General features: G+C 63.8%; 5 protein-coding genes across 5 annotated transcripts in view; 3 read left to right on the top strand and 2 right to left on the bottom strand.

Annotated features, from left to right (window-relative positions):
* Window positions 1-192: 192 nt before the first annotated feature.
* PFL1_00350 (uncharacterized protein) lies at window positions 193-1,427 on the top strand (the record flags this gene model as incomplete). Its single annotated transcript, XM_007877846.1, has 4 exons — window positions 193-300; window positions 436-633; window positions 748-1,067; window positions 1,166-1,427. The coding sequence occupies 4 exons, from the start codon at window positions 193-195 to the stop codon at window positions 1,425-1,427; spliced, it is 888 nt and encodes a 295-aa protein (XP_007876037.1).
* Window positions 1,428-3,281: 1,854 nt separating this feature from the next.
* Window positions 3,282-5,450, top strand: PFL1_00351 (uncharacterized protein; the record flags this gene model as incomplete). The annotated part of the gene is made up of 1 exon (XM_007877847.1): window positions 3,282-5,450. One exon carries the CDS (start codon window positions 3,282-3,284, stop codon window positions 5,448-5,450), a length of 2,169 nt encoding a protein of 722 aa, XP_007876038.1.
* Window positions 5,451-5,698: 248 nt separating this feature from the next.
* On the bottom strand, window positions 5,699-7,661 carry PFL1_00352 (uncharacterized protein; the record flags this gene model as incomplete). Its single annotated transcript, XM_007877848.1, has 5 exons — window positions 5,699-5,885; window positions 5,999-6,068; window positions 6,163-6,294; window positions 6,389-7,353; window positions 7,453-7,661. The coding sequence occupies 5 exons, from the start codon at window positions 7,659-7,661 to the stop codon at window positions 5,699-5,701; spliced, it is 1,563 nt and encodes a 520-aa protein (XP_007876039.1).
* A 384-nt stretch (window positions 7,662-8,045) lies between these two features.
* On the bottom strand, window positions 8,046-9,806 carry PFL1_00353 (uncharacterized protein; the record flags this gene model as incomplete). The annotated part of the gene is made up of 1 exon (XM_007877849.1): window positions 8,046-9,806. One exon carries the CDS (start codon window positions 9,804-9,806, stop codon window positions 8,046-8,048), a length of 1,761 nt encoding a protein of 586 aa, XP_007876040.1.
* A 1,622-nt stretch (window positions 9,807-11,428) lies between these two features.
* PFL1_00354 (uncharacterized protein) overlaps window positions 11,429-12,050 on the top strand; it is a gene marked incomplete at both ends in the record, with an annotated part of 3,053 nt that continues 2,431 nt past the window's right edge. Inside the window, one exon of the mRNA XM_007877850.1 lies at window positions 11,429-11,959. Within this exon, the coding sequence (XP_007876041.1) occupies window positions 11,429-11,959 (531 nt within the window). The remainder of the gene's footprint in view (window positions 11,960-12,050) is intronic.

Raw genomic sequence — 12,050 nt, forward strand, 5'->3', positions numbered from 1 at the left:
TTCGGTACGTCGACGGAACCGGGACCCGGACCGGTCCGGTCCGTACGGACGACGACGACTACGTCCGTACCCGACCGGACGGACGGACGACCGACCCTCCTCTCTCTCTCTCTCTCTCTCTCTCTCTCTGTCGTTCCTCTATCACCATCCCCGCATCCTCCGCACTCCCTTAATCCAGGCACGCCTTTCACCATGAGCGCCTACACAGCCGGCCTGAGGTCGCTCCTCCCCACCATGGGCGTCATCTATGGCTTCCAGGCCGTCTGCGGTGCCGTCGCCGTCGCCTACAAGACCGAAAAGGTGGGTGGCCGTCGCCTCGCATAGAGCAACACCGAGCGAGCGTCCCCCGCGCCTCGCATTTTGTGTGCGACCGTTCACCGCGACGACGACAATGTGGCTGACGCGGTCGCACGCCATGTCCATCTCCTCTTGCAGTACTATGACCTCTGTGGCTCTCTGGGCTTCATCTCAGCGACGGGCCTGTCGCTCTACATGCCTTGGATCCGCGCCAGGTTCATCGACGGCACAAAGGTCCCCTTTCCTACTTCGCTCGCTGCCTTCCACCCTCGTCAGACGATCATGACCGGCCTCGCCATGTTCTGGGCTTTCCGCCTCGGCACGTTCCTCTTCCAGGTGAGCCTTTGTTCGGCCATCTGCCCGCTTTCGCACGCGCAGCGTTGGCTGATCCTATTTCCACGCCCTCCTGCTTGGACCGGCCCGCACATCGACATCGACCTCAATCCACAGCGCGTCAAGAAGTCCGGCGGCGACTCGCGCTTCGACGAGATCAAGCAGAGCCCCGTCAAATTCTTTGGCGCCTGGATGATGCAGGCCACCTGGATCGCCGTCACCGCGCTTCCCATCTACCTTGTCAACTCGGTTCCGCGCAAGGCACAGCCCCCTCTGGGCGCCCGCGATTTCGCCGGCCTGGCCATCTGGATGGCTGGCATGGGCCTCGAGGTCATCGCCGACCGTCAAAAGTCGGCTTGGCGAGAAGCAAAGGAGGCCGGAAAGCACAATGAAAAGTTCCTCTCCAGCGGCGTGTGGAGCTGGTCCAGGCACCCCAAGTGAGTCGCGCAGCTGTGGTCCCTCTGGGCGCCTGCCCGCTCTGGACAGAAGCTGACGTATCGGTCCTTTCCTCACCCGGATCTGCTTGCACGCACAGCTACTTTGGCGAGATCTCGCTGTGGACGGGCATGTACATCCTGTCTACCACGGCGCTCACCAACGCTGGACCCTTTTACCCTACCTGGACGGTCGGCCTCGCCGCCGCCAGCCCCATTCTCGAGTACTGCCTGATCCGTTTCATCAGCGGCGTCCCTCTGCTCGAGCAGGGCGGAGACAAGAAGTTCAAGGACGAGCCCAAGTGGAAGCAGTACAAGGAGCAGGTCCCCTGCTTTGTGCCCTTCATCGGAAGCAAGAACTGAGCAGATCGTCGGATGCAAGCGGGCTGGCCGATGCCCCGTGGCTGTCGCATCTCTCCCTTTCAACGATACTCTGTGTCACGTTCTCCTTCCCGTCGATCTTATCGGACGGCCCGTTGGACCCAGGAATCTAATCTTTGATTCCGGCGGCATCGTTGCTCGTTCGAGACGGCCTGAAAGGGTAGGAGTCTGAGAGTGCTATGCGCATATTGCGCGTCGTTTGCGCGGGCCGTCCTGGCCTTCTCATCGTAGGCACCTCTCGTCCGCTCTTCGCTGGCAGTGGACCCTGCTCACCATGTCAAGGTCCGTCACAACCGGCTCGCCATGCCATCGGGAACGAAGCATGTTCCTACGAGTTGAGGGGTGGCTGGCTGGGCAAGCCCGGAAACTGGTGACACGTTGGTCTCTCGCTACTGGCCTGCCTCCAGCTTTGCCTTGAAGCGTAGCTGGCAAGACCTTGATTGAGCACATCACTCCACTTGATCCACTCTGCTTCACATGATTCGCCCGTCGAGGTGAGCGGTGTCATTTCACATGGCTTCGATCGTGTCGGCGCTGCTCTGCAGCAGCAGCACGAGAGGCCGAAGCCGCCCTTCCCGCCGGCTTGTCTCATGCACGGACGATGCGGTCAAAGGGCGAAGAGAGTTGACGGATACCCTTTCGTCGGCGAGGCAGGGCCGCGGATCAATGGTGACAGATGACAGGGGTATCGCTGGAGTGGCGAGCCGTGCGCACGACGAGCACGCGGCTCCTCCCGGCTCGACTTCGGATCCGCGAAGCCATCCTCCCTGCTTCGGCGTGAGGACATGCAGAAGTCAAGATTCCCGGCTCCGAACACGTCCTCGCAGCACAGAGCTTCTCATTGCGACGGCGCTTCGCTCCGTCTTCGAGGAGCCGGGAGGGATTCCATCCGAGGAGCCAAGGGTGTGGGGATCTGCAGGGCGCATCGAGGTGTTTGTGCCACGCGCGGCCGCGCTGTTAGGTGTACCTAGAATCGCGTGTCCCTGCCTGCCTGTACATATCTTGGCCTGCCTGCTTGTTCGGCCAGCTGGGCCTTGGTTGCCTCTCCGCTTTCGGCGGATTCGCCGCTGGGTCTAGGCTGGATGTGATCTTCGGCCAGTGGACGAGGGGACGCCTTTTTTCTCGCGCCATCGGTGCATTCGCCGGACCTGGCCCCGCCCCCCCGCCACGTCATGAGGGGCCCCCACGCGCCCAACGGCTGCATCGGGCCAAGAAAGCAACAGGCGGCAGGGTAGGCAAGCCGGGCGCTTTGGTCGAAGCCGGGACCCCGCCCGTTGATAAGCGGAATTTTCCTGGGTCGAGGAGGGGCTGCCTCCGCCATTCGCTGTTTCCGCCGAGCTTCGGTCGACCCGGACTCGGGCGTTCCGAAGGGTCTCCTGACCGGCTGGTCACCCAGGCTGGCTGTGCCAGCGGCGCGGATCGCTCGGATTCCACAGCAGACAGCAGGCTCGAGGGCCGAGCAAAAAAGCAGGGGCACGGACTGTCGGCTTCCGTTCACGCTGCTACTCAGCCAACTCGCGGCCATCAAGCCCCGTATCGCCCGCCTTATCCAGTCCGGCCCTTGTCTGTTGGGCGTCGGAACGGCCTCCGCACCGCACCGCACCGCCTGGCACCGCGCCTCACCTTCGCAGAGAGCGACGAGGATATAAGAGGCGGGTGATCTGCACCAGTGTCTTCCCGCAACCTTCTGTCGATCCCCAGCTCGTCACCATCAGCCTTCCGCACCGTTCCGCACCATCCCGCACCGCATCGCATAGACGCACACCAGCGACGGCAGGCCAAGTCTAGAGATTGAACACACCGACTTCCTCATCCTTCGACAGCCCTCTGCCCACCATGGCCCCTACCGCCTCGACACTGCCCGCCGCTGCGGCGCCGGTGCCTGTGCAGTCGACCACGTCCAAGACGCGCAAGGCGTCGCCGCTCGTCACCGACCAGGTCGTCATCGACGGCCAGACCCTCAAGATTGCCGGCCTTGTCGCTTCGGCGAGGTACGGCCACGTCCCCGTCCTCGACCAGGCGCCCGCGGTCCGAAAGCGCATCGACGACTCGGTCAAGTCGTTGATTAGCAAGCTAGACCGAGGCGAGTCGATCTACGGCATCAACACCGGCTTCGGCGGCTCCGCCGACTCGAGAACTGCCAACACAAAGGCGCTTCAGCTGGCGCTCCTCCAGATGCAGCAGTGCGGCGTGCTCCCCGTCCCCTCGACCTTTCCCACTGGCGAGCCCAGCTCGGCCCCCTTTGCGCTTCCCCTCACCGACACCGAGACGTCCCTCGTCATGCCCGAGGCCTGGGTGCGCGGTGCGATCGTCGTGCGCCTAAGCTCCCTCATGCGCGGACACAGCGGCGTGCGCTGGGAGGTCCTCGACAAGATGCAGAAGCTCTTCCTCGAGAACAACGTGACCCCCGTCGTCCCCGTCCGCTCCAGCATCTCGGCCAGCGGCGACCTGAGCCCGCTCAGTTACATCGCCGGTGCGCTCGCCGGCCAGAAGGGGATCTGGTGCTTCGTCACCGGCCCCGAGGGCAACAGGATCAAAGTGCCAAGTAGCGAGGCCTGCAGGATGTACAACATCGAGCCCGTGCTCTATGAACCCAAGGAGGCCCTCGGCCTGCTCAACGGAACCGCCTTTTCCGCCTCGGTCGCCGGCCTGGTCACCTACGAGGCCGACAAGCTGTCGTTCCTCACCCAGCTCACCACGGCCATGGCCGTCGAGGCCCTCAAGGGTACCGACGCCAGCTTTGTCCCCTTCATCCACGAGGTCGCCCGTCCCCACCCGGGCCAGATCAAGAGCTCGCGCCTCATCCTCAGCCTCCTGCGCGGATCCAAGCTGGCCCAGCACATCGAGGACGAGAAGCACGTCCTCATCTCCGAGGACAACGGCACGCTGCGCCAGGACCGATACACGCTGCGCACTGCCTCGCAGTGGGTCGGACCCGGCCTCGAGGACATCGAAGCGGCCATCAAGAGCGTCGAAATCGAGATCAACAGCACCACCGATAACCCCATGATCGACCCCTACGACGGCGAGGGCCGCATCCACCACGGCGGCAACTTCCAGGCCATGTCGATGACCAACGCCGTCGAAAAGATCCGCCTGGCCCTCTGCGCGATGGGCAAGATGACGTTCCAGCAGATGACGGAGCTGGTCAACCCGGCAATGAACCGCGGCCTCCCGGCCAACCTGGCCTCGACGCCCGACCTCTCGCTCAACTTCCACGCCAAGGGCATCGACATCGCGCTGGCCGCCGTCACGTCGGAGCTCATGTGGCTCGGCAACCCGGTCTCGACGCACGTCCAGAGCGCCGAGATGGCCAACCAGGCCATCAACTCCCTCGCCCTCCTCAGCGGCCGCCAGACGCTGCAGGCCGTCGAGTGCCTCTCGATGATCCAGGCCTGGTCGCTCTACCTCCTCTGCCAGGCGCTCGACATCCGCGCGCTGCAGGCCGAGGTGGCCCTGATGCTGCCCGGCTACATCAAGACTTCGCTGGCACGCTTCTTTGGCACCTGGATGGACGAGTCGGTCCAGACCAGCATCGCCGGCAAGGTCCTGCAGCAGCTCAGCAAGAGGCTCGACGAGACGTCGTCCAAGGACCTCCGCGACCGCCTCGTCGAGACCTACCAGGACGCCAGCTCGGTGCTCGTCGCCTACTTTTCGGAGCTGCCCAGCGGCGGTGGAGCCGACCCGCTGCGCAACATTGTCAGCTGGCGCGCTGCCGGCGTGGCCGAGACCGAGAAGATCTACCGCCAGGTGACGGAGAAGTTCCTCGAGGACCCCTACGCCTGCCACGCCTCAGGCCTGCTGGGCAAGACGAAGCGGGTCTACGAGTTTGTCCGCAAGACGCTCGGCGTGCCCATGCACGGCAAGGAGAACCTGCACGAGTTCCAGGGCGAGTACGCCGAGTGGAACACCACTGGCGGCTACGTCTCGGTCATCTACGCCGCCATCCGCGACGGCGAGCTGTACGCGATGCTCGGCGAGCTCGAAAAGGACCTGGCCAAGTAGAAGCCGGACACGTCATCCGTCGCGACTCTCTCGAGATACACCCAGCTGCCACGTTTCCTTCCTGGCAGCCGCCCCCTTGGTTTACGATTGTCATTGTTCCAGTGTCGACCGCCTTTGTTGGCTAGATCCATCGCATCTCCTGTACTTGTTCACTCCCGAATACATCCTGCATTGCATCCACTCTGCTCTCTTGGCCCTCGGACCTCGGCGCGAGGCACAAGCAACAGGTGGTTCTGCAGCCCGTCGCCCTATTCGGACTTGAAGTCGGCAGAAGGGTCGACGCGCTGGGCCAGGACAGCCTTTTCCGCCTCGTTGGGAGGGCCGAGGATGAGGGAGAGGCCGCGCCGGGTGCTGCCCGGCAGGGCGGTGGGCCGGTTCTCGTGGAGCGAAGCCAGCATTCCGAGGCCGAGGGCGAGGAGGAAGACGTCGCCATTCCTGGTGGGTTGCAAAAGAGGTAACGATGGAGAGACGGCCGAGAGAGCTGAGTCACAGATCGACCCGGTGGTTTGGCCATCCCTGAGGAACGGTTTCTCAGGCTGTTCACGCACCTGATGCTCTTGACCTTGCCCTGCTTCTTGAGGATTCCCCAAGTGCTGGCGAGACTCTGCCTTGTGACGTCTGCGTGAGAATGACTCCGTCGTCATCGGGTTCGGTGAGGGAGTTTTCAGCGCGAGTTCGGGATGAGCGATCGCACCAAGCCGGACGGACTCACAAGAGCCCAGCTGCGCCCGCCTGGCCCGAGGCACGGCGAGTATAAAGACGGAACTGAGGACACCGTTGAGGAAGTACCTGGACCGAGGCAGGAAGGTGCGGGGCAGGTACTTCTGGAAGAAGCACGTCAAGGCTGTGTGCGAGGGACAAAGCGCCGAAGAGATGCGACGGTCAGACAACGAGTCGGATGTGATCCGTCTCTCGGCAGCGTGGCGGCCAACGCTCACCCCATGCAGTGCCGATGCTGCCGCTGATGACGGTGGCGCCCTGGACGACGGCCTTGGCGTATTTGAAGAGCGCGGTCTCGGGGTCTTTGAGCATCTTCTTCCAGGCAAACGCCTGGCCGATGGCGGCAAAGGCGGCGACGAAGCGCGCGCTCGCACCCCACTCCCTGACCCAGAAGGAAAAGAAGTTTTTCCAGCAACTGGGTTCGGTCGGGTGCAGCACCGCGCAGAGGAGCGAGGTGTGCGCAGGGTGGGCGGGCGAGTAGTCGAGGATGGGGTTGATGAGGCTGTAGGATGTGGTCGCGTGGTCGAGCGGGGTTAAGGCGGAGAGAAGGGGCGCAGAGAAGGCGGGGTATGCGGGCGAGGTCGAGGATGGCGTGCTGAGGAGCGCGATGGTATCTGCCACCTCTCGTGGCGCGGGCCAGGGGATGCTGGCGGGGAGGCCCGAGGGGCGCGGCGGAATGTAGGCCGTGGAGCGGGCGAGGATGACCTTGCCGTAGGCCGAAGGGAAGCATTCGGGCTCGAACAGGAAGCTCCAGAGCAGCTGTCCGTTTCCAAGGGCGTAGAAGAAGCCGCCGCCGACAAAGTCGGGCACCCACGAGACGAGCCGAGAGTTGTGGCGGCGCGCCTCGCGGTAGACGGATTCGATGCCGCTGACCAGGGCCCAGATGGAGAAGGTCTGCCGGAGAGATGGGTTAGGAAAGAGGATCGAGGCTGGAGAGGCGGCGAGGGCGGCTAGGAAGGGGACGAGGAAGGCCGAGCGGAGGGTGCGCGTGAGACGAGCATAGAGGCGCGAGCGATGCGTCGAGAGGTCCTGGCTATCTGGCGAGGGGACCTTGTCGAGGAGGAGGATGCGCAGCCTGGTGATGTGCTTGATCAGCGTACGGTAGAGGAGCGAGTAGAGGGCGAGCGAGGATGCGCTGCGGAACGTTGGCCCGGAGACGAGCGACCTGAGCGCCTCGGACGCGCTGCGCAAGGGAGAACGGAGCGAAGGGCGTTGGTTGGTCTTAGCCTGCCAGCCGTCTGTCATATCAGCAACGGGGACCAGCAGAGACGGAGATACTCACGACTTCTTGCGGAGGATGCCCGGTAGGATGCCGTCGAGGGCGACGTTGATGAGGTAGCCGACGAGGAAGGCGTGCGAAGCGCGCTTGGTCGTGGGTCGCACGGGCGGGTCCTTGACAAAGTCCTTTGCGACGGCGAGGTGGTGTGCCAGGATGTCTTGGGCGGAGGCGCCGCGGCGAGCGCCAGACGGCGAGGCGGATGGGCTTGACATGCTCGACGGTCGACCGGAGGTGCACTGTGGGTAGATGTCGTATCGATGGAAGACGTCAAGCGGGATGGGGGGGGGGGGGGGGGGAAGGACGTTGCTCGCACCTCTGTTGGCCGGCCCTGCCTGCCTCTGCGTGAAAAGCCGGTGGGGCCCAAGCGCGTGCAGGTGCAAAGTGCGGGGAAACAGGCTGGCCACCTGACTGACCCCGACTGCCGAGCGCGCGTCCCTTAGCCTACTTTGGACCTTCCCGCTCCCTATAGCGTAGCGGAACCACGGCGCTCGTCGTCGACATCACCCCATCGAATGGCAGGAGGAAGTTCAGAAGGGCACAGAACGATTATGATACAGAAGCAGAATGCAAAACGCAACCCATCCACTGAAAGGCCCCTACGCCCGCAGCACCTTGTCCTCCTCGTCCCTGTACGACTCCCGGTCCACGTCGTCGTCTTCGGGATCGCGGGGCAGGATCAGGTTGGCCACGATGCCCGCAATCGCCGCCAGCAGGAACGGCGTCGACAGCACAATGACAATCGAGTCCAGGAAGCCCCGCAGCGCCTTGTTGTCGCCGCCATAGGTAAACAGGCGCTCCCACAGCCCGTCGGCCATCATCCCCGTCATGCCCAGCGAAAACGACGTCGCCAGGACGAACCGCACCCGCCGCGTAAACTTGACCATGGCCACCACCCGCAGGCCGCTGACGAGGATGCTGGAAAAGAGGAAGAGGAGCACGCCCCCGAGCACCGGCGCCGGGATCTCGAGCACGCAGCCCGCGAGTTTCCCAATGATGCCAAAGAGGATCAGCCAGAAGCTCGTCCAGCGGCCTGCCCGGACGTTGGCGCAGCGCGTGATGGCAATCACGCCGTTGTTCTGCGCAAACACCGACAGCGGCGTGATGGTCAGGAGCGCGCTAAGCAGGCCGCCGATGCCGTCGGCCAGCACGCCTCCGCTGATGCGCCGGTCGTAGTTGGGGCCCTCGACCTCGACCTTGGACACCTCGCTCGTCGCCGTTATGTCTCCGATGGCCTCCATCATCAGCGCGACGTAGACGGCCAGCAGGGGCAGCACCGCGGGGCCATAGACCTTGAGTGGGAACGTTTCGACCCAGAGGAAGGTGATGGCCTTGGCCGACTTGATGTCCGCCCCCGACATGTACCCGAGCGGACCGGCGACGGCCAGCGGCAAGAGCAGGCCGAGGATGATGGACGCGTTGCGCATCGCCGGCGAGCCAAAGATCTCGACGATGATGATGGTTATGAAGCTGAAAAAGGCGAGGCCGAGGTAATGGGCATCGCCCCAGAGGTACGACCGAGGCAGCGGGCAGGGCGAGTCGGTGCTCTGGCACGCCGACCCGCCGCCAAAGCTGGGCAGCGCCGAGTCGCCAATCAGATTGATGCCGATCAGCATGACGACGACGCCGGTGATGACTGGCGGGAACATCCTGCGCAGCACCCGCGGAGGAAGCAGCGCGAGGAAGATTTCGAGGAGCGAGCAGACGGCCGAGGTGCCGAGGATGTAGCCGTACGCCTCCGGACAGGCCTGTCGGACACCGTCGACGACGGGGCAGGTGCCGTCCTTGTACAGATTGTCGATGATTGAAGTGGCCGTGCTGAGCGTGGCGAAGCTGGTGCCGACGACGGAGAGCAAGCCCGTTCCGAGTTGACGTCCAAAGGGCAGGGGGATGGCGCTCATCTGGATGGCGCTGAGGATGCCCGAGGTGATGAGCGATGCCGAGATCAGGTAGCTCTGCTGCTCCGACGGCAGGTTGGCCGCCGAGGCGATGAGGATGGGCGGGGTGATGAGACCGCCGAGCATGGCCAGCGCATGCTGGAATCCGCAGATGGCGGCGAGGGTGATGGGCAGGTCGTCGTGGACGCCGTAAAAGGGCGCCGCGCTCGACGCACCGCTGCCGCCGTTCCTCGCCCATGGCCTGAGCCGGGGCATGCAGAGCGTGCCAAAGTCGTAGTCGCCGAGCCAGGCCTCGCGAGAGAAGAGGTGGCGTAGGTAGCCCGCAACTCCTGGCTGTCGCGCTGATCGTCTCGGGGCATCTCGCTGCGGTGTCGTTGCGGCCGGAGCAGACTGCCAGCTTGGCTGCTCGGTGGCCAGAGGCTGCACCGAAATCATGGCCTTTTCGTCGTTGCCGGTGCCCATCTTGTCTTGCGCGGACGCGGTGGCGGGAAGATGCTGAGATGAGGTGCTTCGATCGGGGCGGAAAGGGGTGGGGGGGCGAGATCGATGACCAGTCAACGTGATCTCGCGAATTGTCGTCGTGAGCGTGATTCGTAGGTCCAAGCTTGAGCTTGAGCGCCCGATGGAGGCCTGGAAAGAGGGGGACGAGGGTGGCTGGCAGTGAACGAAGTGGAGCGATGCCACTCTCGATCAGGATTATATGTATACGACGAGGAGCGCGATGTCGCGGGCGACCACTCGGAACAGGCTACACGTCGTCGAGCGCGGCAGGAGGCCAGCTTCTTTGGCGAAGGCTCGCTTGCTGAGGTAGACTACGCGTTGCCACGATGTCGTGGACCGACGCCGCCCTCTGGCTCTCGTGTGCGCAACGTGAACTCGAGGCTCCCGCGAGAGGCAGGGTCATGCTGCGCTGGCCATGTATATGCTGAGCCGCGATAGACGGAGTGCGATACGCTTTGATGCTACGCACATGCGCCAGATATCGACTGGCGAGCGGGGAGAGAGCCTCGACGCCGAGTCAGGCGACCCGAGCGATAAGAAGGGGGCGAAGCAGGCCAGGCAGGGTGAAAGCAGCTCGCCAGCAGGACGGCCGAGTTGGAAGGGGCAGGCAGTACAGGTAGTAGGGCGGGCGGTAACCCGGCCGTGCTCATCTGCTCGCTCGCCCTTCTCTTACCGGCGGATGCACGGATGCACCCTCGGCCAGCGGGGGGTCGCTCGCGCCACACAACCGGCTCCCTCTGGCCTCGGTACTCGGCAGGTGCCATTAAGATTGCCGCGCATGAGCAATGATAAGACTTTGACGAATCATAAGCGGCCAACGAGGGAACGAGAGATGTGATCAGGCAGGCCCCTCCAGTCTGGATTGGGGGTCATGGTTGTCTTTATCGACACGACGGCCTGACCTGGGCTGGGCGCTGGCTCATCCACCACGGCATCTGCCGTAGCGCCGGCTGGACTGTCGAGCTGGAACGCGCAGAAGCACAAGGCGACAGGGAGGTGCCCTCGGGCCAAGATCCGAACTTGGCCTCGGCCTTGTCCGAAAGACGCATCCTCGGAACCGACTGCAACACTACACTAACTCTGGCAGGCACGCTGGCCGTTGGTTTTTTGCGGGGCGGCACTCGTGTGGAGAAGGTCAAAGGGTCGCGAGTCGAGCTGCGAAGCGCTTCCTTCCTTCTTCACAACTCTCTCAAAGGTCATTCCCGTCCTCCCTCTCCTCTCGTTCCGCGCTTTATTGCCGCAGTCACATCCGGCGGATCATGCTACCGCTAGCACATCGCCTGGCGACGGCGACCAGATGTGAACTCCTCACCTCTGCGCCACAGCTGGCTCCCTTGCCACCCCTCCAGCGCTCCCGACGCTTCAGATCATCAACCCTCACGCAGAAGCCAGGGCATCCCGACCGTGCCAGCGAGCACCACCAATGCCTCCATGACCCTGGTCATCTGCCAGCCCCTTCGGCAGGCGACCTCCAGAGCCGAGCGCGCCGCCGGATACACCAGATCGACTCCACAAACCCGGACCCCGCCCCTCCTTCGCCCTTCCTCCGCGACCGCTTCCACCGGCAGCATACCTACCTGAGAATGTCGTTGACCGAGCGCTGCAACCTCCGCTGCCTCTACTGCATGCCAGAGGAAGGCGTGCCCCTGACACCAAAGGACCATCTCCTCTCCACCGACGAGGTCCAGCGCATTGCCTCCCTCTTTGTCGACCAAGGCGTCAACAAGATCCGCCTCACCGGTGGCGAACCGACCGTGCGCAGGGACCTTCTCGACATCGTCTCGTCCTTCAACCAGCTGAAACACAAGGGACTGCATCAGATCGGCATCACCTCCAACGGCATCTCGCTCGCACGCAAGCTCGACGGGCTCGTCGCATCCGGCCTCACCCACCTCAACGTCTCGCTCGACACCCTGGATCCCTTCAAGTTCGAGTTCATGACACGCAGGAGGGGGTTCGACGCCGTCATGAAGAGCATCGACCGTGCACTCGAGCTCGGGGTGCAGAGTCTCAAGCTCAACGTCGTCGTCATCAAGGGGCTCAATGATGGTCATGACGTGCTTGACTTTGTCGAGTTCACAAGGGACAAGCCCGTCACCGTCCGCTTCATCGAGGTGAGCATGTCGGCGCTGATCGTAGAACATCTAGTGAAGATTCCCGTGCGGGTTCTCATCTCTGAAGCTACGGCCTTGCTATCCTGAGTAC

Source organism: Pseudozyma flocculosa (genome assembly GCF_000417875.1).
Source record: "Pseudozyma flocculosa PF-1 unplaced genomic scaffold scaffold00001, whole genome shotgun sequence".
In the NCBI taxonomy this organism is placed as follows: Eukaryota; Fungi; Basidiomycota; class Ustilaginomycetes; order Ustilaginales; family Ustilaginaceae; genus Pseudozyma; species Pseudozyma flocculosa.